The 23194-nt window shown below is 40.9% G+C and overlaps 3 protein-coding genes across 9 annotated transcripts in view; all 3 read right to left on the bottom strand.

Annotated features, from left to right (window-relative positions):
* The window catches only part of tasora (transcription activation suppressor a), a 36373-nt gene extending 26402 nt beyond the window's left edge, over positions 1 to 9971 (bottom strand). For all 3 annotated transcript variants that reach the window (XM_074637644.1, XM_074637636.1, XM_074637652.1), the window contains exons 1-10: positions 9689 to 9971; positions 5827 to 5972; positions 4950 to 5042; positions 4371 to 4443; positions 4148 to 4239; positions 3644 to 3775; positions 2418 to 2548; positions 1410 to 1441; positions 1210 to 1315; positions 117 to 220 (exon numbers count right to left, since the gene is read on the bottom strand). In XM_074637644.1, the coding sequence (XP_074493745.1) occupies positions 117 to 220; positions 1210 to 1315; positions 1410 to 1441; positions 2418 to 2548; positions 3644 to 3775; positions 4148 to 4239; positions 4371 to 4443; positions 4950 to 5042; positions 5827 to 5972; positions 9689 to 9971 (1192 nt within the window). The remainder of the gene's footprint in view (positions 1 to 116; positions 221 to 1209; positions 1316 to 1409; positions 1442 to 2417; positions 2549 to 3643; positions 3776 to 4147; positions 4240 to 4370; positions 4444 to 4949; positions 5043 to 5826; positions 5973 to 9688) is intronic.
* Positions 9972 to 13204: 3233 nt separating this feature from the next.
* The window catches only part of LOC141769083 (ADP-ribosylation factor 4-like), a 124675-nt gene continuing 114685 nt past the window's right edge, over positions 13205 to 23194 (bottom strand). The window contains exon 7 of the transcript XR_012594258.1: positions 13205 to 15106. The gene's annotated coding sequence lies outside the window, so the exon portion shown is untranslated. The remainder of the gene's footprint in view (positions 15107 to 23194) is intronic.
* The window catches only part of arhgef3 (Rho guanine nucleotide exchange factor (GEF) 3), a 42199-nt gene continuing 33069 nt past the window's right edge, over positions 14065 to 23194 (bottom strand). For all 5 annotated transcript variants that reach the window (XM_074637723.1, XM_074637733.1, XM_074637703.1 and 2 more), the window contains 8 exons: positions 21974 to 22237; positions 20721 to 20783; positions 20533 to 20629; positions 20285 to 20361; positions 19926 to 20183; positions 18745 to 18915; positions 18192 to 18381; positions 14065 to 17552 (listed from right to left, as the gene is read on the bottom strand). In XM_074637723.1, the coding sequence (XP_074493824.1) occupies positions 16762 to 17552; positions 18192 to 18381; positions 18745 to 18915; positions 19926 to 20183; positions 20285 to 20361; positions 20533 to 20629; positions 20721 to 20783; positions 21974 to 22237 (1911 nt within the window). In that variant the 3' untranslated portion in view covers positions 14065 to 16761. The remainder of the gene's footprint in view (positions 17553 to 18191; positions 18382 to 18744; positions 18916 to 19925; positions 20184 to 20284; positions 20362 to 20532; positions 20630 to 20720; positions 20784 to 21973; positions 22238 to 23194) is intronic.

Raw genomic sequence — 23194 nt, 5'->3', positions numbered from 1 at the left:
TGTCAACACAAAATAAGGCCTATTTGTAACTCTGCAAATGTATGAGCCTTCAAAGTCCCATCAGCTGTATCCTGGTGTGTAATGTAACATCACTCTGAGGGTTAATTTGGCTTCACCTTCTTTGCTGCTGTTGTAGAGGTCGTAGGAGAGCAGGTCAGAGGGCAGGAGCTTGGTCAGCTGGTCAAGCCTCATCAACCAACCGATTTCCAATTTCTCTGGTCTGAAGGAGACACAAGGTGAGATGCACACAGAGTGAATCATTTTGAGGATGCATTTGTTTAACTCTGTTTAAACTGTATTAAAGAACATTAACTATTTCAACTGTTTATCCATTACTTTTAGCTGACGTTAACTTTTAGGTAACTATTTTAACTGTTTATGCCATATTCTTTTTTTTTTTTTTTAAAGTTATTTTTTGGGGGCATTTTTAAGCATTTATTGATAGGACAGTGGATAGAGTGTTGGAAAGGGGGAGAGAGAGAAATGACATGCGGAAAGGACCACAGGCCGGATTCGAACCCGGGTCCACCGCTGCTAGGACTGAGCCTTGGCGATACATGGGCGCTCGCTCTACCGACTGAGCTTACCAGCCGCCCTATGCCATATTCTTGAATTGTTTTTGAACATCTTTATTGGTTCTAATGACCGTTGGATTTATGAGGTTTACCTTTTCAGTTATTTTCTCCCATACTTGGTGTGGTGTTGCATCCACCATTTTTTCTCTTCTGTGAAGTGTCTTACCCATAATGCATTGTGTGACAGGCTATCTAAGTCAATGTTACATTAGTTACACATAAGGAAGCTTTATGCAACAGGTAAATTTAAGTCTCTATAGCAAGTCCGACTTAAAGTTTTATTTGAGACAATGACTAGGTCTATTTTTATGCAACTGGCCCCTGGTCTTATCAACACTTCCTGCAGCTCCTTCACAATGAAAGAAGATTGATGATGTAATTCAGTAGGTATTTCCTGAGCTAAACAAGGCAAAATTAGAGTTGGTTCACTTTAAATGGAGCAGACTAGCACTTTGTCCATTCTTTCTGATTTTGTGCCAAGCAAAAAAAAAAGATCCTGTTACTATCGCTCTACTGGACACAGATGAGTTTGATTTGATCCTGTCATCTAACTCTATGTAACACAGCAAACAGGCACATTTTGATAATATTACAAAGTTGCTTAAACGGTCAGAGAGGTCAGTTCATTACTCACAGTCTTTGGGGCAGGAAGGGAGGAAAGAAGGAGCGAAGGGAGATCTGGAAAAGAACCCGGTCACCTTTCACCAAATCTCCGGTCCACACTGTGAACTGAGAACGCTCTGAGAGAGAGAGAGAGAGACAACAGTTCATCAGCATTAGTGTGAACCATCTTATTCAAGACGTGGTGTGATTAAATGAAAAACAGGGACTCACCTTTACTCCCCTCTACTGACTGACTGCTCAACCTGTCCATCAAACACAACACACAAAGAACATGTGCAGGTATTTAGTGCTGAGATAAAGATTGTAACTCATACAGCATTTAGTGTCCGTCAGCTTCAACTTAAATTTGAAGGACCATCATTTGTAAGTTTGAGCACTTTTGTAACAAATTCTGTATCATTTCAATTACTGTTTTACAAATAATTCATAATAATCACCTTCCAGGTAACTGATTTATTTCAACACAGTAAAAATGTCTGCATTGCAAGGACACACAAAAATAATTTGACTCATATTTGCTGTGATTCAAGTCTTTACATATAAAATGAATTACATTCAATAATCAATGAAAAACTGTATGGCTATGTTTCATTTTATATATGGAAAATTTTATAAATTATTGTATTAAAACATGTGAAAATAACTGGCCAAAACATACATAGACACTGCGATTATCCTGTCAGACTTTAAGATCGTTTTAATGTAGAAAAAAAATCAATTGTTGACATGTCTTAAAAATGTCTGAGGTCTGCATGAGGTTCTCAACAGAGCAGCACACCAAGTCAACACAACACTTCCAAAGTTTAAGTTCAATTCTGAAGCTACTGTACATTGGCAGAATCATTTTATTTGAAAAGTTTTCTGGAGCTTGTTCCATTTTAATTACTATCCTGACCTACCAACTCTCTTGAACTTTGTTGGTGTGACATCACATAAATTTAGACTTCCATGAGAGCACAGGACAAAGAAAACTTGGCTTTCAGAGTTTGAAACATTACTATACAAACAATTTCAGTAACAACAAAAGAATGAAAAAAGAGCACCATAATGTCCTTGTAGAGCTCCACAATCCAGATGATAAACTTTTCAATGACCACCTCAGTTTAGTGTTTCTGGATGTCTTTATATTGAATCATTCAATCAGTTTTGGTGTTAGCTGCCGGGATTGTTCATCGGAATAACAGAGTTGAATTTTTGTACTTTAACCAGATATCCTACCTGATGGGGGCCAGAGGTTTGCTGGGAAGTGTAGAGTCTTTCCCTTTAAACTGGAAGGAGACGACGGCGTACGGATAAACCTGGCGAGGGCGCTGCCGCAGCTCGTCAAATGAATATTCGTAGAAGTATTGCTGAAATAAACAACAGAACAGCAGCATTCAAAACCATGCTTTACTTCTTTAAAGGATAACTCAACTTTAAATTATAGAAATATTTAAACAAAACAAAAAAATATAATTTTTTTCTAGGCACTTAAAGGTATAATATGTAAACGTTGTCGGTTTCTGTTTATAAACACACGGCATTCAAAGTTGGCCACTCCTCCACGGTTCAACGAGCAAGGGAGTGAGAGAGCAGCGATGGTTGAGTGAGCTACAGAGTGAATAAAGAGAGGGAGCGGTGTTAGTGAGAACAAAACAGTGAATTAGAGAAATAAAACTTTATTTTCTGATTGTTTCACGGCGGTTACGTTCTAAAGCACAAATAAACACAACCACAACTGTGCACAACTCTGCACAAGCCTGCAAGAAGGTGCCAAGTTGCCGGATTTTGAATTAATGCAGCCGAAAGGAAGGCTTCTGTCTGCTGGCTGCTCTCAGTCAAACTGACACACCGAGAGGAAGAGGAGTATGGGGGACACGGTGTCTCGGTATCAGACGTCGAGGGGCGTGACAACGCGGCGGTATTTCACAACCTGAACAGGCTGCACACCCTGCACGTTGTTATTGGCTGGGGGTTACACCCCCACGTGGGGCCCAAAGGTCTCTTCAGTCTATACATTATTTTTAAGGAAATTCTTGCATATTATACCTTTAAAGCTCTCACACACCAAGTCACCTGACCATCAGGCGTGTCATGTGACATGTGTGGCCTGGTCAGTGTGTTTCAGTGCTTTATGTCAGAAATAGAATGCTAACCTGACCCCCTGATGCAAACATGTTCTGTAAATAATATTTTTATAGATTTATATTTTGGTTTTATGACTTGACCCCAACATGAACCATACAACTAGAGCCTGATAACAACAACAACAATGGAAAAAGTTATGTTGATCACTAAAACAGCTTAAACCATTTAAAATAATGATTTTCTGTCCAACAGATAAAAATCTAAATAATTTCTTTCCAAGTGTGATGTCCAAGGATAACTGTATGTAATAATGGTTTCTGTAAGACTTGTTCCAAGCCTGCAGTTGCAAAGATGTTTTCCTGTGTTTGTGTGTTTACCTGTGTGAGTTCGAAGGCGCGGTAGGAGGTGAGAGATGTGACTTTGCTGGCGTTCTTGGAGATGTGGCTGTCGAAGCGAGGCGTTGGATCCAGAAGGTTCTTCATGTTTTCGTAGATGCTTTTCACTTTCCCCTGAAACCACATTTTAAATATAAACCATATATTATAAGCCATATTTCCATAGAATGCTACAGGGATAATGTATTTTTGTAGGCCAACCCAGAAGTTAGAAACGCACGGGTTCCCTCGACAAAAAGCCAATGGGATTTCCATTGGCTTTTCGACGGGGCTGTCAAAGCTAACGCGATATTAACGCACAGCCATATAATCCCTGTACTATAGTTAAAAGTAGCAAAAATAACATCTACATGAAAACAAAGCAGAGAGCAGAAGAAAACAGCATCTGTACTGCAACAAAGCAGGAAGCAGAAACTCTAGTTACATCAAATGTTTCCTGCCTCTGACAGGTGAGCATGTTAACAGGTGACCAACCAGCCGATTTACCTTCATCACTTTGAAGATGACGATCTCCCCCATGACTCCAGGGGTTATGGTACTGATCTGAAGCAGGTCTGAGTACCTGGACAGATGTACTCCTGAAGACACACACACAACAAAGGACGACAAAATTAAGAATGAACAATAAATAGATGAAAAAGGTAAAAAAAAAAATAATTTAAAAATGTAGTGCTATTGACTTTGTTTGTATTAGCATGTTCACTCCTACCTTTACTGGGGTTTCCCAGCACTGTGACCCAACTCGGACCCACATGCAGCCCCTTCTCACAGAGCAAAGGCAGCTACAACGGACAAACGATTCAGAAAAAAATGAGAAATTAGATTATAAATTGAGTAAAATATCAATCTTGAAGGACATGGCTCATTGACAGATATCAACTGATTCTGGTCCCAGTCTTAAAAGTTCATTACAATGGCAGTTCTTTGATTTTTTTCTTGAGAAAACCCAATCATTCTGTCCACAAGGCATAACAGAAATCGGTGACGTTGTCTTTTACTCCACGGCTCCAAAGTGCAAGCCAAAGTCAAGCAACGCCACGCCCCTCATTAGGACATAAACTCTGCAGTTTGGTTTCTTTTTCAAATAGAGCTATTGGTGCATTGATCCCTTTTTTCAGATCCAGGGAAGTCTTTCACTTAAGTACTGTAGATCAACTGGTACAAAATACCTATAGCACAGGATAAATGACAAAAAAAACAAGGATACTGCACAGTTAGTGCAGACTAAGACCTCTTCCTGTCCTCTTATACAGCAACAGTTAACAACACAACTCTGTATTAATCTCACTTTAACCGCATCAGCCAACAGGAAACAGTAGCTCTCCTCCAGCTCTTTGTCTGTCCTCATGTCTGCCTTCATCTCCTTCCTCTTCTCCACAAACTGAAACACACACACACACACAAACAAACACACACAAACACACACAAACACACACAAACAAACAAATAAATTCAGCTGGTCGTACAAAACATGGCCCCATAGTTAACATTTACAGCATATCCCAGTTTGTCTGAATGGCAATGGATTCTTAATTCCTTGGTTTAAAACAAATCATTCCTCCATAATCAGATTTTGTTTTTCTCTCAAAACACATTATATTCATCACCACTTCTCTATAATTAGATTCTAAATTCTTTGACATAAACTCCACAAACTCTTACATGTTGTGCAATTTAGATGACGGTGAAACATATCAACTTTGCTGGGATTTTCCAAACTTTGATGGCATTTCACTACATGAGTGTAAATTTGACCGTATATATGAGACCGATCAGCTGACAACTGTCCGGTTTCAACCAGTGGCCAATCGAACGGTGCATCTCTACCAAAGAACGTATACTGCGAAGAAGTGAAAGCCAATTGGTCGTTCCATTGCAACAGCAGCAAAGCTATGCTTCAGCCATTTTGGATTGAAAGCGACTGCTGGATGCCAGTATAACACTTGCCTACAAGGTGCCATACAAAAGTAAAACAAGATTATTTCTATTCTATTGTCATATTTAATGTCTTTCCCGAAATGAGAGAGAGAGAGAGATATGACATGCAACCAAGGCCTGAATCAAACTCAGGACTTTGCGGTTCTATGGCATGCACTGTAATCACTCGGCTACCAAGGCGCTCTGCAACAAGACATATTGAAATAGTCTCTACGTCCTTCTCTCACCTCTTTCTCCAGCAGCTCACTGTGGACGAGCCGAGGTTTGGAGTAGGTGAAGCAGCCAGCAGAGCCGGTGTCGATGTAGCTTGAGGTCAGGATGCTCATCATCTCTTCATACTCCCTGGACTCAATGGAGACATACTGAAACAGAGCTGAAAGAAAGACACAAAGGTCAGTATTTGTTTACACTCCCTGGACTCTGGGGGCTGACTAATAATCCCGTGACACTTTCTCAGTAATAATCTTTACTAATCACGAATAATTGTTTTCCCCTGAGCTCTCAGCATGTAAACAACACAACCAAACTGTTCAAGTTTGCTGTAGGATCAGTGATTCACTGGCTAACCTACATACACAGCAGGTTATGTTTTATCCGCCAGCAAGTGTCAAAAGCTTCTGACCAAGAAGCCTGATTCCAGAGCAAACGGCCACATACACTACATGGCCAAGAGTATATGGACCGCTGAACATAGCAGCCATATATGACTGTTGAACATGTCATTCCAAAACCATGGGCAATAATCATGCCAAAGGTGATGGATGGGGTTGAGGTCAGGACTTTGTGCAGACCAGTCATGTTCTTCCACACCAAACTGGGAAAACCATTTCTTTATGGAGCTGGCTTTGTGTACAGGGGACGTTGTCATGTTGAAACAGGAAAGGCCCTTCACCAAACTGTTGACTCAAAGTTGGAAGCAAATGTAATGCAAATTGTATGCTGTAGTGTTAAAGATGTCCCTTCCTTAGAACAAAGGGGGCCCAAACTTGGACAAACAGTGGACCAAAGTAAAGTAGTACCAGTAGTCAAAGCAACAGACCAAAAGTACAAACATACTTTTTATAGTGCATCCTCACTATTTGACCAAATCCATATCCTCAGCTTGTGAGAGTGAAAATCACAACATTCTTCGCCAAATAATGACAGTAACCATAAGCTCATTTACGATATTTCATTTTTTTAGTTGTTTAACAGATTTTATGTTTATCAAAAATCAGAAATAAATGTGCAATACATGTCCCAATAATGTCGACCTATTAACAAAGCTTCCAGGTGAGCCTCACCCACTCCCAAACAAAAGGTTTGGGCATCTGGGGAGCCGAAAAAAAATAGTTGTTAGCCCGCCTCAATTATAACAGGGCCATTGCAGCCTTTTTGTGCCAAATTCTCAGGAGACGAAAGAACCTGCAGCAGCTGTCTCCCCCGGCGTGGAGGAGGGGGTTCAGCTGGAGCGTCAAACACCTGAGAGAGGTGGGGTCAATGTGCAAACATATCCACTCATGACAGATTTAACAAAAGCACAGCAAAAGCACTTTTTCACAACCACTGGAACAACATTGGGCATCAAGAGCTGGTTCCACTTTAATAAAGACCAGTGATTTGTTTGTTTCACTTTGGTTTTCAGTGCCCGAAAGTAACAAATGGATTTTCCATCTACAATGGAGGTCACATAAGGCAACATATGTACAGTATGTAGTGTTTACAATATGGTGGACCCAAGATAGCCCTTACAGTGTGGCTTCGAAAAATTAGATTACAATATGAATAATGTTGTAAGATTACTTCTTATACCATGGGCTATTTGGGGATTTATACATTATTATATACTTTATATATAAACAAAAAACGAAGCATACTGATTTTGAGGTTGAATACCATGGCAACGATCGAAGCTTCGAAGCATTTGGGTCAGCCCTGCGCAAAATACAGATGTGATACAGCAAAACGCAATGATGATATTTCTGCCAATTTAATTTGATCTTGTAAGGGGGCCTTATATTACAGTTAATTTTATTCAACGACTGGTTGGGGATATGGGATAAGTTTGGCCTCAGGCTAATGTAAGGGGGAATATAGAGCGATGGGGAAACACACCTTTAACCTGAAGCTTAAAGGTCCCATATCGTGCTCATTTCCAGGTTCATACTTGTATTTTGTGTTTCTAATAGAACATGTTTACATGCTATAATGTTCAGAAAACACTTTATTTTCGTCATGCTGTCTGCCTGAATATACCTGTATTTACCCTCTGTCTGAAATGCTCTGTTTTAGTGCATTGCAACGGAATTGCGTTGCTAGGCAACAGTTTGGGTCCATTACTTACTGTCAGTTGATGTTATTTACATACACTGCAACAGGAAGTAAACTGGGACACATTTAGAATTTTAGGTTTAAAACCGTGTAATGGTCTAAATATTGTATATTTGTGACCTCACAAATAGACAGAAATCCTAACAGCTTGTTTCAAACGTGCAATTTACGTATTTACTGAATACGGGCTGTGTGTATTTCTCCGTATATATTGAGCGTTTCGATAGTTTAACAGTATTTATATAGCACTTAAAGGGACTGTTCGTAACTTTTTACACGTATAAATCTACCGGGTCGGTATCCCATGCGCGCTCGCATAGCGCTCGCGTGTGGCTACGCTGTTCAGACTCACACTCCAACACAAACTACACAGAAGCACCAAAACCGCAAAGTTATATCTAGTGAAGCCCGTCTGTTAAACAGTGTTGGCCGCGGTCGTAGTACGCGGGGGAGACCGTAGCTTTGGTCTCCAGGGCCGGAGTCTCTGCTGTACTCTGCTCCTCTGTCTGCTTGCCTTCACTCGCTCACCGCGCTCGTTCTCGTTCCACCTCACATTCATGCGCGCACACTACACACTGCAGAAGATCCCGTCGCTGACTTTCGTTGACTTAACGGCCACAGGTGTCGCTGTTAACAAGCATTTCTTAAAGTTACAAACAGTCCCTTTAAATCTGCTTTATAATGTAAAAGACCTGAAAATCTCACCTTTTTTTTTTTTACAATATGGGACCTTTAAACTACCTACAGTTCCCAAAACAACAGAACACACTTACAGCTAAACTTCATCTGAAACCTGTAACATTACATCAGACCAAACCTTTAACCCTCAACTATCCCAACACAGCTGACCATCCTGACTAGCTTAAAGGGGAAAGCAATGAAAACCTCCTCATTTAGTAGAAGCTTTCACTTCGTTCTGACAACATTCAACTACCCATAAACAAAAAGAGGCTGAAAGACACCCCACTGTGCATGTGCACCCACACACTCAGCTCACATAAATGTAAACAAACAGAGCAGACTTCCGCTTAAATGTACTCATTAACGTCACACTAACGTCAACATAAAGCTGCATTCAGACGGCAGAGCTGATTACACGGAGATTAACCGTCACTTGCTATCACAACTACAGTTGGCTGGTAACTAAGGTTAACTGAAAATAGACGTCAACGGGCACGTACATAACGTCAGCTAGCCAACTGCTAACGTTAGCATCCTTGACTTGAACGTTAGCCGCTCAGCTAGCTACCTCAAAACACACCACAGCTTGTATAAAGCTTGTTTAATGAATATATATATATATATGGCAGTTTAATTAAATATATGACATACACATTGGTGTATAGGATATGTGATTAATGCTTTGCCCTGTTACTAAGCTAACACAACAGAAACAGGTCAGACTTCAGATGTTGTCCGTTAAAAATACATTTTCAGTTAACGTTGCTAAGTTACCGACAGTTACTTGTCAGTTTCTAGCTTAGTTACCGACCGTTAAAAATATCTTGTCAGTTACTCGCTTAGTTACCGACCGTTCAAAATATCTTGTCAGTTACTTGCTTAGTTACCGACCGTTAAAAAGATATTGTCAGTTACTCGCTCAGTTACCGACCGTTAAAAATATATTTTCAGTTAACGTTGCTTAGTTACCGACGGTTAAAAGGGAACTTCAGACCAACGGCTGTAAAATAAACTAGTTAAAGTATAATGGTAAATACATTTATACAACTTCTGGTTGTTATATTGTGATGTAACTGAATAGCATGAAGACCAGCCCACCTCTCTTCTCCTTGGTCTTCCTCGGTATAGTCAACTTGAGAGGCTCCATGGGCATATGCCTCTTGTAGCCGGCTTGTGCTGCCGTGTTCCACCTCTCCATCCGCTCCATCCTCTCCATCCTGGCCGCAGCAGCGCTCGGTCTGTCCGGGCTCTCTGTGAGGTCGATGGGTTCCTCGCCATCTTGCAGCAGGCTAACGTTAGCGATAGACTCCGCGGCAGCAGCAGCAGACATCCTCCTCGGAGGACGAGCTGTCGTCTCCCTCCGACCCAGGATGTCCTCCATTTGTTGTCGGATTCTCAATCAAACCGTCTCTTCTTCTCTCTGAACCGTCAGTGTGTCTCTGTTTCTCGGCTAACAGCCCGCCGCGGTGACCCCGCTGTTACCTCCGGGTCGCTCCGCAGCAGCGCAGAGAGTCACACCAAAACACATCCTGATCCTGATGAGGCGCCATGCTCTCTCTTCCTGAAGCAGAGCTTCTTCTTCACTGAGGTTTAACTGCAGCTGGTGGTGATACCTACATGTTGCTCTACTGCCACCTGCTGGAGGTAACTAGCACATGCAGCCTCAATGTGGTTACTATGGAAGACGTTTTCTTCTGTCCCAGGGTCAGGGGTCAACCTGAGGCTCTTCAGCCCCTCTCCAGTTGCTCCCTGTGGATTTATAAACATGGAAATGAACAACTGTTTTTTGTTTACATTTTAATTTTTATTTATCAATTGTTGTAGGTCTATGGTACGACGGAGTATTAGGGCCACATTGAGGGAAAAAAAAAATCTGAGATTTCGAGAATAAAGTCATAACTTTACGAGAACAAAAGTCGTAATATTATGAGAATAAAGTCATAATATTATAAAGTACTAATTTTACGTGTTACGTGTCTTTTTTTCTCGTAAAGTTATGACTTTATTCTTGTAATATTACGACTTTCTTTTCTTGTAAAGGTATGACTTTATTCTCGTAAAACTACGATTTTTTTTCTCGTAATATTATGACTTTTTTTTCTCGTAAAGTTATGACTTTTTTCTCGTAAAGTTATGACTTTATTCTCGTAAAGTTATGACTTTATTTTTGTAAAGTTATGACTTTATTCTCGTAATATTACGACTTTTTTCTCTTAATATTATGACTTTATTCTGGAAATCTCCGATTTTTTTCCCCCTCAATGTGGCCTTAATACTCCGTCATACATTTGCACTTTGGCCCTCACTGCATTAGACTTATATACTATATACTTAGACTATAAACTGTGTTACCTTCATCACAATGATCAAATGTTTTGCGGCTCCAGACAGGTTTCTTTTTTTTTTCTTGCCTAAAATGGCTCTTTTGATAGTAAAGGTTGCTGACCCCTGTTCTAAAAAAAAAAAGATAAAATGTTAGGAGTGATAGAAATAAAAAATCAAAATAAATCAAAATTGTGAGATGGAAGGTTAAAATTAAATCAAACTAAATTATGACCTAGTAAATTATCTCCTAATTCCAGTGGTGGAAAAGTATTCAAATCAAGTCAATGCAATTGTATTTGTGCAGCACATTTTATACAGTGGAAAGCCTAATGTGCATTACAGTAAAACATTTCATCCAACCATACAACACACACATAGCTACATAAAAAAATACACATAAATATAATAATTTATTTGTAACCCCACTCCTAATCGTACTACTAGCACAAATTTAGCATAAGCAGAGCCTTTCCTGCCTTGTGATTACCTATTCTCTAAGGTGTTAGACAGGAGCCAAAGGCGGATATTCTGTTAAGTGCATTGAGGCCTCCCTGTGGACCTTCAAGGTAGTGAGTGTTTTTCTAAGTTTCACTTTCGTTTCTCCATGTTGTTTTCAGTGAACAAAGAGCCCACAGTGTGCATGCAAATGCAGTTCTCTCCCTTCATTTGAGCCTTGGAGTATATGTAAAGATGTGAATTATTGATAGATTGACTGTTTTGATGAAGAAATTGTCCTGTGGAAGGAAAATGTTATTTGATTGATTGTTATGAACTTACTCTAGACTACACATGTGGGTATGCTCACTTTTCAGATTGCTAGCTAACCAAGGGACATTTCAATGGAGGTCTTAGCTAATAACTGTACAACTTGTAAACTTACCTGAGTTACTTGCTTGCTGGATATGTTTGTGTCAATACTAACCTAAGTTACTTACCTGGTGGATATGTATGTTAGGTTAAAACACTTACCCGCCATGTTGTTACCTGTAAAAGAGAGGGGATGGAGCCGATCCCAGCTGACATTGAAGGCGGGGTACACCCTGGACAGGTCGCCAGACTATCACAGGGCTGACACATAGAGACAGACAACCATTCACACTCACATTCACACCTACGGGCAATTTAGAGTCAACAATTAACCTATCCTGCATGTCTTTAGACTGTAGGAAGAAACCGGAGAAAACCCACGCTAACATGAAAACTCCAAGTCAGATTCAAACTTGCAACCCTCTTGCTGTGAGGCGACAGTGCTAACCACTGCACCACCATACAGCCCTAACACCTTACATTCCTTTGATATTTTTTTTCACAGATGACAGTAATGATCAGTCGTTTTATATTCTGCGCTGAATCCTCACCTAAAAATGCATTTTAAATCACTTGCAATCTGATTTCAGACGTGGGTATTCAGTATTTCTGAGAAGGAATTTGATAGAATAGAACATTTCTTACATTACTTACAATCTTTAAAGAAACTGGCATTAATAACAGTACCTGTGACTGGTCAAGAAAATACCTGCAGATCAGATTTCAGTGTGTCGTAGTTGAGATGTACACTATGGTGTTTTTGACAACACGGGTGTTCCTCAGGGTTCAATCTTAGGTCCTCTCCTTCTCACAATCCACATTAACTCATTTGTGCCCACAACTGAAACTTTTGTTTTTGCTATAGACGCCATTATATTTCAGGACAAAACAGTAGTGCATGTGCCCAAATACTAGATATAGTATGATAAGAAAGTGTCTGTATCTCAGAAACTACAAGGAATACAATCAAGTATTTGGTATCTATGAACTCATAACAAGTATCAAAAATATGCACACATATGCAGTGAAAAATAAATTTCATACAGAAAACATTTAATAAACGCAATGCTCGCGTTTTTCCAAATTTTTCTAAAATCCTGACGTTGACTTAATAAAAGTGTGATTTTTCATGTGATCTAAAGATTTAAAAGTTTTACTGTTACTTTAGATACTTGCCCAAAGTATGTTCGTACCAAATTTCAAGACTTTTGACCAATCGGAACAAATATTGTGGCATTTTTCTTGATCATACTAAATATAGCCTTTGGGCACAAATGAGTTAATACTAATACTACGATTGCCACTACTACTACTAATAATAATACTACTAATAATAATGCTAATATAATTATTATATATATATATAATATATAAAAAATATCCCGGGGGTGTATGTTTATAACTATCATTTCTGTTCTGTCTTCATTTTAACATAGCTACATTTTCTTTGCAACCACCAGTAACCACACACTCACTGACGGCTTCTTTTATAACAATTTATTGATGCTTTGGTCTTGTGACAACCCACATATTAGTTGATACCTCAACTAAATATTAACGCTTTATTTTTTTACTCAACAGAATACAGAGCAACTGACAGAATCACAACTATCCTGACGAGGCTCATTTATAATATCAAACAGATTGTCTTGTACGTCATATTTCACGTGTAATGTGTAAGCACATATATAACAACCAGACGTGCTTGGCTTTGTTCCTACATTCATATACAAATAGACTTCATATACATTCTTTACATACATACAGTAAATACACAACAGGCTCCTCCTTCAGGGCTTCTCTGATTGTCATGACAAAACAATGAATATTTCAGCAGCTGCGAGCTGTTTCACTTTTACAGGATATTGTGGCAAGACTGTCGGGATAGATGGTCAAAACTGAAAAAATCCACTTAACATGCATTTAATGCATTTGGAATGCTTTAAGTTGCCTTCCTGCTAAAAGTACAATACTGCATCGGTAACCGTATCTCCCATGAATGCCTTCATGCACAACTATTTTGAATTAGCAAATAGAGTTGAGGGAAGTCATATTTTTCTTCATATAGTAAATGTCTGCAACGTTCACTAACAATATTTTTCAGTTATTTATTTTCAGCAATATTTGTGAGTAAACTATTGTAAACACTGCATTAATCAATTTTTGGCACACACCAAACAGGCTGACAGATACACAGCAACCGCCGTCTCATTTTATAAAGTTATCACTAACATGGTGGCAAACACAAAGCAACTCCATCCCACTGGAGTCATGTTTGTGTCCATCTGAAGACTGTAAGGACAATATCTGGCTTTTCAGTTGCGACATGTTCCATTTTCTTCACCAGCTAGTCTCTACTCTTATCCGCCTGCTGTTTGGTGCTGGGTAGGTAGTGTAAAGTGGGTTTATCAGAGCTTGTTTGATGAAAACAGCTTCCTGCTGCTGCTGGAAACACTGATATTGAATCATACAGTAAATGTGCCATAAACCAAAACAAGGTCCTAAAAGAGGCTGAAAAGGCTCAGTGGGTTAAAAAATCTAAAACTCTTTCACATTGTAGTTATTTGATTTAATGTTAATATTAAAGGACCAGTGTGTAACAATCAGGGGGATCTATTGGCAGAAATGGAATATAATATAATGAGTATGTTTTCATTAGTGTAATCTCCAGATAGTAAGAATCGTTGTGTTTTTGTTAGCTTAGAATGGGCCCTTCATTTCTACATAATAATAATAATTAATATTGATTAATGCAGGTTTGAGGCAATTGAAGCTGTTTTACAGAAAAATCATTGTCATGGTTACAAATGAGAGATAGAACAGGATCACTCCGGCCTGCATTGAAATTCAACACATACTATAACCACTGCAAACATTGCATTACTGCAGTATTACTGCATTACCTTTCACTAAAAATTTATTTGCTAATGCAGAGTAGTTGCATATGAATGTTGTCCGTAGGAGGCTGTGTTTGTTTAGGACACGCATTTTTTGGCAAATTCTTGGTGAATGTACATATACTTTCACATTCATTCATTCACACATCATTGTGAATGTAGACTGATAGGCTAATAAGTCATTTTTAAACTTTGATCATCCATCAGAACTGGGGCACAGCTCTGTTTTCTCCAGTGTTTTCAGACATTGCAACTGATTTTAAGACATTATTTAAAGGAATAGTGTGTAAAATTTCAGGGGATCTATTAGCAGAAATGGAATATAATATTCATAACAATGTTTTCATGAGTGTATAATCACCTGAAACTAAGAATTGTTGTGTTTTTTGTCAGCTTAGAATGAGTCCTTCATATCTACATAGGGAGCGGGTCCTCTTCAGGGAGTCCGCCATGTTTCTACAGTAGCCCAGAACGGACAAACCAAACACTGACTCTAGCGAGACCTTTCGCGTTTTTACCATACCTGAAGGCCACCGTAGTTCTCCGACACACTTGTGAAACAGTGGTTACGTGAGACGCAGAGTGCAAAACCGTGGTACCGCTGGCCGCCATCTGACTTCTGTTGCTCCTAAAGTAGTGTTATTATGGTAAGGATGGCGTCTGAGCGAGGCTAACGGCGTGACCGCGGTTTTGCACTTGGCAGTTCACGTTACCGCAGTCTTGGAAAGGGAGGAGTGAGCGGAGGGGTACTCAGTTGGTTGCATTCTGAAACCATACCACTAGATGCCGCCAATTCCTACACACTGTACCTTTAAAGAGTTTTAGAAACACAACAAGTCAGGAGACTTGCTGAGTAGCAAAGAATCCTTCAACTAACCTGAAGAACAAAAATCCCCAAAATTGTAGATTCAAGGTGCAAGGTTGAGATGATTACTGTTTAATTGGTTTTGGGAAGCTCTAGAAGGTTTACGCTCTGGACTCTGACTGACGTAGTTCTTGCCACATTCACCAAATCTGTACAACAGAGGTGGTAAGTGACCACTAGTCACAATACTGGAATCTTCCTTCAAGACATGAATATTCAGTTTTGTATTTTTCAATACTGCGTTAGAATTGAGTGATAGTTACAGCTGCAAGCATGATTCATTATCATTCATTGATAGCGTTTTAAATGCAAAAACTTGTTTTACTGTCTTCCATTGACCTGAATTCTGTGATGGGCTCACTCGGTCTACATGTTATAACAATTTGTGTATATTACCTGAGAATGCTGCTGATATTGTTGAAACAGAACTGTGGCTGTGAGGCTTTCTGAAAATCTTACATACCTGAAAATAGTTCATAAACAGAAAAAGTCCATAAGTGTCTTCTCTGCTTGTCAATTTAAAACTATTGGTAGAGCAGTGTTTTTAAAGGAGTTTTCTTGTAAACAAACAAGTCATGCAGGGAAACTTTAACAGCCCAAACAGCTGACACTTAATGAATAATAAAGAAGTGACAGCCGTGTGCAAAGGCCAAGACGATTGGCAGCAAACCAGTTTGTCCAAGGGCAGGTCAAGTGCAATATATAGGTACAGTAAGTGAGCTAATGTTACAAGCAAGGAAATGCTTTCCGACAAAAGGTAAAACCCCCTGGTACGGCGTTGGGCTGTGTGTGAGGTGATTTATGGCACAGTGGCCCCAGTTGGAACTGCAGCTCACGTGACAGCCACTGGCCCAAGAATACTTTTTCAATGGCAGTAAAACCATAATCATATTTTTCTGAGCATTACACACACTCAGAATTTGAGTCATTAGGTCTCGAGGAGCCGTATCAGTAAATCATTTTTGGCCATTTGTGTGTTGAGAAGTCCGCGGAAAGTTGTTCTACGGGCCCAAAAAGAAAAGGAGAGCCTGAGGAACCTTGAAAAACGTGAGCAGCTGGTGAGAAACGTTTACCGGAATGAGTGGGGCGCCATCTTTGAAATATGGTAATCCATCCGTGCAGTTAGTACAGTTACATGGGGCATGTTGTTTAACGTGTGTTGACAAGTTTGTCTGATGTTCATTTTGTCTGTCAGTGACATCATCATCAAGTCCCCGCTTTGATTGGCTGCCAGTCCCCTCAGTGCGCCATCCTCTGTTTGTTTGGTCCTAGCATCATCAGCACCTGAGGTTCAGCTCCTCGCTCTGCAGTGAGTCAACATCGCCGGTGTCCATGCCAGCATCTATGCCGGCGTCCATGCCGGCGTCCTCCCCCTCGTCAGCGCCACTCTGCTCCTCCTCCATCACCTCCCTCTCCTGCTCCTGCTCCTCTTGACAGGGAGAAGTAGAGGAGAGAAGGGAGGTGGGAACATCACTCAGAGTCTCTCCTCCTCCTCCATCCATCTTCCAGCCTGCTCTGGCTCCTGGCTCCACCCCCATCTCTCCACCGACACCCTGCCCTGTCTCCATCTCACCCGTCTCTGTCTCACTGGTTGTCTGCCTCGTCTCACCGTCCATCCCTGTTTCTCCATCTAATTCCAAACCCGTCCCACCACCCCCACCCTGCCCTGTCTCTATCTCCCTACCTGTCATTGTCTCTCGAGTCAAACCCACCCCAGCTTCTTCACCCAAACCCAGATCTTTCTCTCCTACCTCTCCTTCCACACCCAGCCCTGTTTCTATCTCCACCCACACCCCCTTGCCATCTTCATGCGCTGAATCGCCGCACAAACTCTGACCTGTCTCAATAAGCGGCCCTATCTGTCCACCCAGCGGCCCTATCTGTCCACCCAGCCCTGTCTCCAGGCATTGTCCTGTCTGTGGTGGCTGGTCTCCGGTCAGTGCTGCAGCTTCCTTGGCTTGTCTGATGCAGTTGATCCACTGCTGTTTGTTGAAGGCGTCGCTGGCCTGGAAGCAGTGGCTCTGCAGCTGACTGCCAGTACGGTCCGAAACCCGGAAGAAGTTCTTTGCTGTGAGGAGGAGAGAGAGACAGAAGGAGACATTGGTGGTTATTATGGCCAGACATCTGTGCCAATAGCTTTTTAATTTGTATTATAAGTTCAGAATCAGATTCAAATTTATTTGCCAAGTACATACATACAAGGAGTACAAATATTTGAGTCAGTCCACATCATCAAGTGACGCTAAGCCCAAACTAGCTAAATTGAGAAAACATGACGGGAGACCAAAATGCGTCATGTGTCTTCAGGTGCTAGCGAACAAAGCCATGATGCCAACCAAGCTAAAGCGACAAAGTGGTGTTAACATGATTTACATTGAAATGTGTTTCTGTTTGTCACTATCAAACAGGTCTGAAGTATTTAGGTTGAAACGTTTTAGAATACAAATAGCTCCAATGGCATTTACAAGTAAAAATGGTAGTAAGCATTATGCTTAATCTGTGTTACGATTATGAGGGGGTCCTTGGAACATTTTCTCCCTTTTAAGGGGTCCCTGGCCCAAAAAAGTTTGAGAACCCCTGCTATACAGTACTATAGTATGGTACTGGTACACAGCATTTGTTTTACAATGTAAAAAAGAAAAGTGATTTCATGCAAATGGAAACAATAAAATGTAAGGCATCTGTGTTCTGTTTGAGATCTACTGACTCCGCTCGTTGTTGCTGAAGGCTCCTCTGATGGACCCGCCCACTCTCATCTCTCCGTCTGATAGGTCCTCCAGGTCCAGCTGCCGGATGGGGATAGGCTGGCGGCAGAGCTGGTAGCTGACCGGATGGTCGTTCAGCGAGATGGACCTGGTGATGGCGAGGACGTCCTGGAACAGGAACACATGGAGCTTCTGGAGACAGAGAAAGAGAGCATATGAAAAAATGGTCAAATAATCAAAGCAGAAATGACTTTCTGTATGGAGAATTTTGAACGCAGGACTTTTACTTGTAACAGTATTTTCAGAGTGTGGCATTATTACTTTTACTTAGGTAAAGGATATGTGTACTACTACTTCTACTGCTGTGTAGTTCTCAGAGCGAGAGCTCCACAGGATCCAAACCATAACGTTTAACTTTTGGATTCATGGACTTTATAGACCACATGGGTTAAACAGAAGAACTGTGTCAGCTACAGATGAGGGAGAGTAGAACATGTATGTATAAGGGGGATTGGGAGGTTGTTGGTGGGTATAAAACTGTAGAAATCTACTGACGAGTCCTCTGTTGTTCTTCAGTACTCCATGGCAGCTGAGGGTCCTGGACCGGTCGATGAGTTTGTCCCTCCGTCCGTACTCTGTGTACAACAGACGGTCCTTGTAGTACTCGCACTCCGACTCCCCCGTCCGCCTGTTGATGTCCGCCACCACGCTCTGAACCATCAGCATCTGTAGACCAAACAGACGACACATTTTATATAATTTGATCTGTTGTCTCATCATTTAATGTAACAAATGTGGTCCACTGAGTTCAAAAAAAAAATCTCGTTCTGAAATCTGGCGAGGTGATGTGTCGCCGGGAGACAACGTTGGAATAGTGCAATACATCCATGATGGAAACGCGAGTGCCAGCCGGGCAGTTTGTTGTGTTAGAGTACAGAAAGCGTAGCTTAGTGTTACCTAAAATATTTTCAATGTCATGGCTTGTTAAGGCAAAAGCCAAAATGTTAAGATAATTGATTTTTATTTTTATTTTTCATATCTAAGTTGCCCTTTAAATATCATGTGTGTATTAGTAGGTCAATAATGAAATATTGCACAAAAGAGCGCTAAGCAGCTGAGTTCACCTGAGAAACATAACTGAATTTTACTGCTGGTGATTGGATGTTTCTCACTAAAATGCACCTTGGGAGTCGTAATTGACTTCAGTGGTTCAGTTTTTAAATCCTGGTAACTTTTAGTTTTTATTAAAGAACCAGATATTTTCTAACACAGTTGTTAATCTTTTGCGCTGACTATTCAACCACGAGTCTCATGGCCATCCAGGCCTTGACATGCTCCAACTGTCAATCACCTAAAGTTGTCTGAGAAAATGAATAGGACTTATAGAAGCAGAGGAGCCGGAAATAGATAGCGTCCTATTGGTCAACAGTGCAAGTTCACATGTCAAAGTCGAACTTGACGCAAAATTGGATTTACTGAAATTTTGCTGTTTTAAATGCTGTTGTGACCGAGTCATTATTCCATCATTTTTAAGGTTATCCCAGACTTTTTAAGGTTATTCTTGATATTGCAGGGTTAATACCAACTTTTTAAGGCTCTCTATGAATTTTCAGGGTTAGATCTGAGATTGATTCTAATAAATTCAAACACAAATCGTTTCATTTCCTACTACCTCAGTCTGACAGTGGGATGAGCCAGACCTTTGGGATGAAGTTGCACAGAATCTTAACACTTACAGCCTCGTCCAGGTGCTGCCGGTCCGGGTGGTCGTTGGCCGTGTGCTTCAGGATCTCCCTGAGCAGCAGCGGGTATTTCACCAGTCGGCTGCGGGGGATGTCAAGGAAGTTCCACAGGCCCAACTTCCTGCTAAAGGGTGACTGTCGACAGCGCTGCAAGAAGTCCTGGACCCGCCGATCCTGCTTCTTCTGGTCCAACAAGGACTTGGCCTTCACCTGGTTACTGCAGTACGAAGTGTAGGAGGAGAGACAGGGAAGCTACAGGGACACAGAAACAGACCTGGTTACTACACAGTGTCGGAGACAATGAAACTGTAATTATGCTCAATATGTTGTATTATGTTCAGAGAAACACTCACCCAGTCAGTCAGGATGGGTCCCACATTCTCCGTGGACCCGTCAGGTTTTCTGGCATCTCGGAGACGACTCAGCAGGTCTGAGGAGAGACGGACGGTTTTGAAATTATGAAACAATTTAAAGAGGTCAGGACCCAGAGCAGCATGGGAACATTGAAGACCACCCAGAGGCTGCTGCATGTCTGAAACTTTCCAGCATGTTGCACCTGGTGACCTTTGATGGACCCCTTCCATCAGATGCTCCCACCTACCTTCATGCGGGGGTATCAGCGAGTCCAGAGTGCCAAAGATCTGGTTCAGTTCCTGCTCAGTCATGATTTTCAGCTTCTGCATCGGGTCACGGTAGGCCTGCAGCGCACACAAACACACACAAGCACACTGTAGAACAAATATAGGAGGAAAGTCAGTTCTTCAAGGTAAAATAAAAGTTTTTATTTACCTTCTTTGCCAACTTGAGATCCTCCACCAAGTCTTGCTCGCCCTGAGCCAACTCAAATATAGCCTGCAGGGAGAGAGAGAGAGAGAGTTTGGGTTATCTTTAATTGTTAAGAGATGGACGAGTGAGTATCAGTGTTGTAGTACTCAAGGTTGGTCTTGGTCTCAACACTGCTTTTGAAGTTCTCAGTCTTGGTAGACAAAAAGGATTTTATTTCAAGACCGATCAAGGCCACGACTGCAGGGATATCACTAATTATAGATCAATTGGAGGAGTGTGTCTCGTTTGCATGTTTGACATTTTATCTTAAGTGTGTCATGTCGTGTGGAACTCGGGTCAGTAATTCTCAAAGTGGGGTCTGTGGTACTCTGTCACGATAAAATATAGCAAAATAATTTGCTATAAATTATAAAATTGTGCTGTATCAATAAAAAATACATATCTACAGATGGGGACCATTTGCACCAATAAAACAAGCATATTGTGTACCACCCACATTAGCTTTGGGCCAATAGACACTCATGAATCAGTCACTTCACTCATACAGTATACAGTAGCTTGAGTCAGTCCATATCGCCAAGTGACGCTAAGCCCACTCTAGCTAAATTGAGAAAATATGACGCAGTTAAATCGAGCGACAGCGATGGGAGACTAAAACGCGTCATGTGTCTTCAGGTGCAGGTGAACGAAGCCATGGCGCTGGCCAAGCTAAACTAACATCTGATTCAGGGCATAACAAATCAGTGTTAACATGATTCAACTTGAAATGTGTTTCTGTTTGTCACTATCAAACAGGTCTGAAGGATTTAGGTTGAAAAGTTTTAGAATACAAATAGTTTCGATGGCATCTAAGAGTACAAATGGGTCCCTGGTCCCAAAAAGATTGAGAAGCCCTGGTTTAGGTGGTTTTGACTACACTGATGAGTATGATGGGTTTTGAAAAATTTGTTTGATGAAACATGGAATTTGCTATTTTTTCACCCGCTGATGGATTCAGATGAAATATTGTTTTTGTCAAGTATATTCTCAAAAAGTTGGTTCTAATAATGTATGTTCTGTATTTATTGTCAGTTATATTTGTCTCGTAAATTTCTTTATCCATTATTCTAATAAGATGATGATACTGTGATACTGTTGTTTATAATTTTTTCTTAAATTACAACTGGACCATAAATAAGGAAACCAGAAACAGCCTCAGGCCTGATGAAAAAGAATAAAATCTAAATCTTTCAGGCCAGAAACAGTGCGTCTCTCACCTCTTGTCGTTTTATCTCTTTCGGGCTTAGAGGTTGCGTTGCTCCCAGTCGGACGTCGAACGTCTCACTCCAAAGCTTGCTGTCACGGCGCTTGGCGGCTGGGGCCGTTGCCGTGGAAACCCGTGGCGCAGTCATGGAGGAGGAAGGGTTGGAGACTGTCGCTGAGATAACGCGCATCTTCAATGTAGAGGAGGAGGAGGAGGAGGGAGGAGGAGGATGAGCTGCTCTCTCCGTCTGACTCACATTACGGGAACTGATGGAGCGCTGCAGAGACAGAGAGGTAGTGAAATACTAAAATAATAAATACACATTTCATTTCAGATATTTCACTGCTGGTTGTGAGGGCAACAAACTGTCTTATTTTCAGCATCTGTAGTGTTGTAAAGTGGGAAGAGCTAGTTTGGCCACCCCTTAGTTTAATGATTTTATCCACCATTTACACTTTGTTGTTCCAGAAGTAAAAGTCATTTTTCCCATAGACAATGTTACGTGACTAACAGATGGACACTTCTACAGCTTGGATTGGCAGGAAACTCTCCTGGTTGAATTATCAGTTCAACAGATGAGCAACTGTGTTAGAACATACAGTATGGGCATAAAAACTTCAGGTGAGAGGTTAATTACGACTCCCAAGGTACAGCACGCCACTAACGGCAGGCGGAAGCTGAAGTTTATGGTGATTTGAAAACTGATTTTACAATTTGCAGCTTAAATCACTTGATTTTGAATTCGGTGTCAATTTTGGATGAAGCCAGCAACAATGGCACTGTGTTTTATTCACAAATTCTACGACAAAGCTGCCTTTCTGATTTGCGACTCATGGGAATTTAAGTCTTTAGAGCTGTCTGCTATGCCAAACTGACTGAAGAAACAAAGTGGAAATCATTAATACTGCAGGTCATAACCTATTATCCTATAGAATTATAATATTATCCTAACAAGTCTCATGTTTCTTTGTTCAGTAACATGGAGAATATCGTAAAAGAAAAAAAACTGTAATGTGAATATAGATTAGGGAAAAACACTTCCAGAACCAGCGGCCCCTACCACTTAAAGCTGTGGTCGGCTACTTATTTTTATAAAACATCTGCAAGATTCCACCACGCCACGAAGGAAAACAACCAATCAGAGCCGAGCAGTCTCTACAGCACCAGTCTTGCAAATGCCATTAGGAAGATAAGGAGGAGGAACATGATTATCTGCCTCATGCACTACGGTCAG

Source organism: Sebastes fasciatus, chromosome 1, assembly GCF_043250625.1.
Source record: "Sebastes fasciatus isolate fSebFas1 chromosome 1, fSebFas1.pri, whole genome shotgun sequence".
NCBI classification, from domain to species: domain Eukaryota; kingdom Metazoa; phylum Chordata; class Actinopteri; order Perciformes; family Sebastidae; genus Sebastes; species Sebastes fasciatus.
Note: the sequence above shows the minus strand (reverse complement) of the source record. Positions and strands in the feature narration are given on the sequence as shown.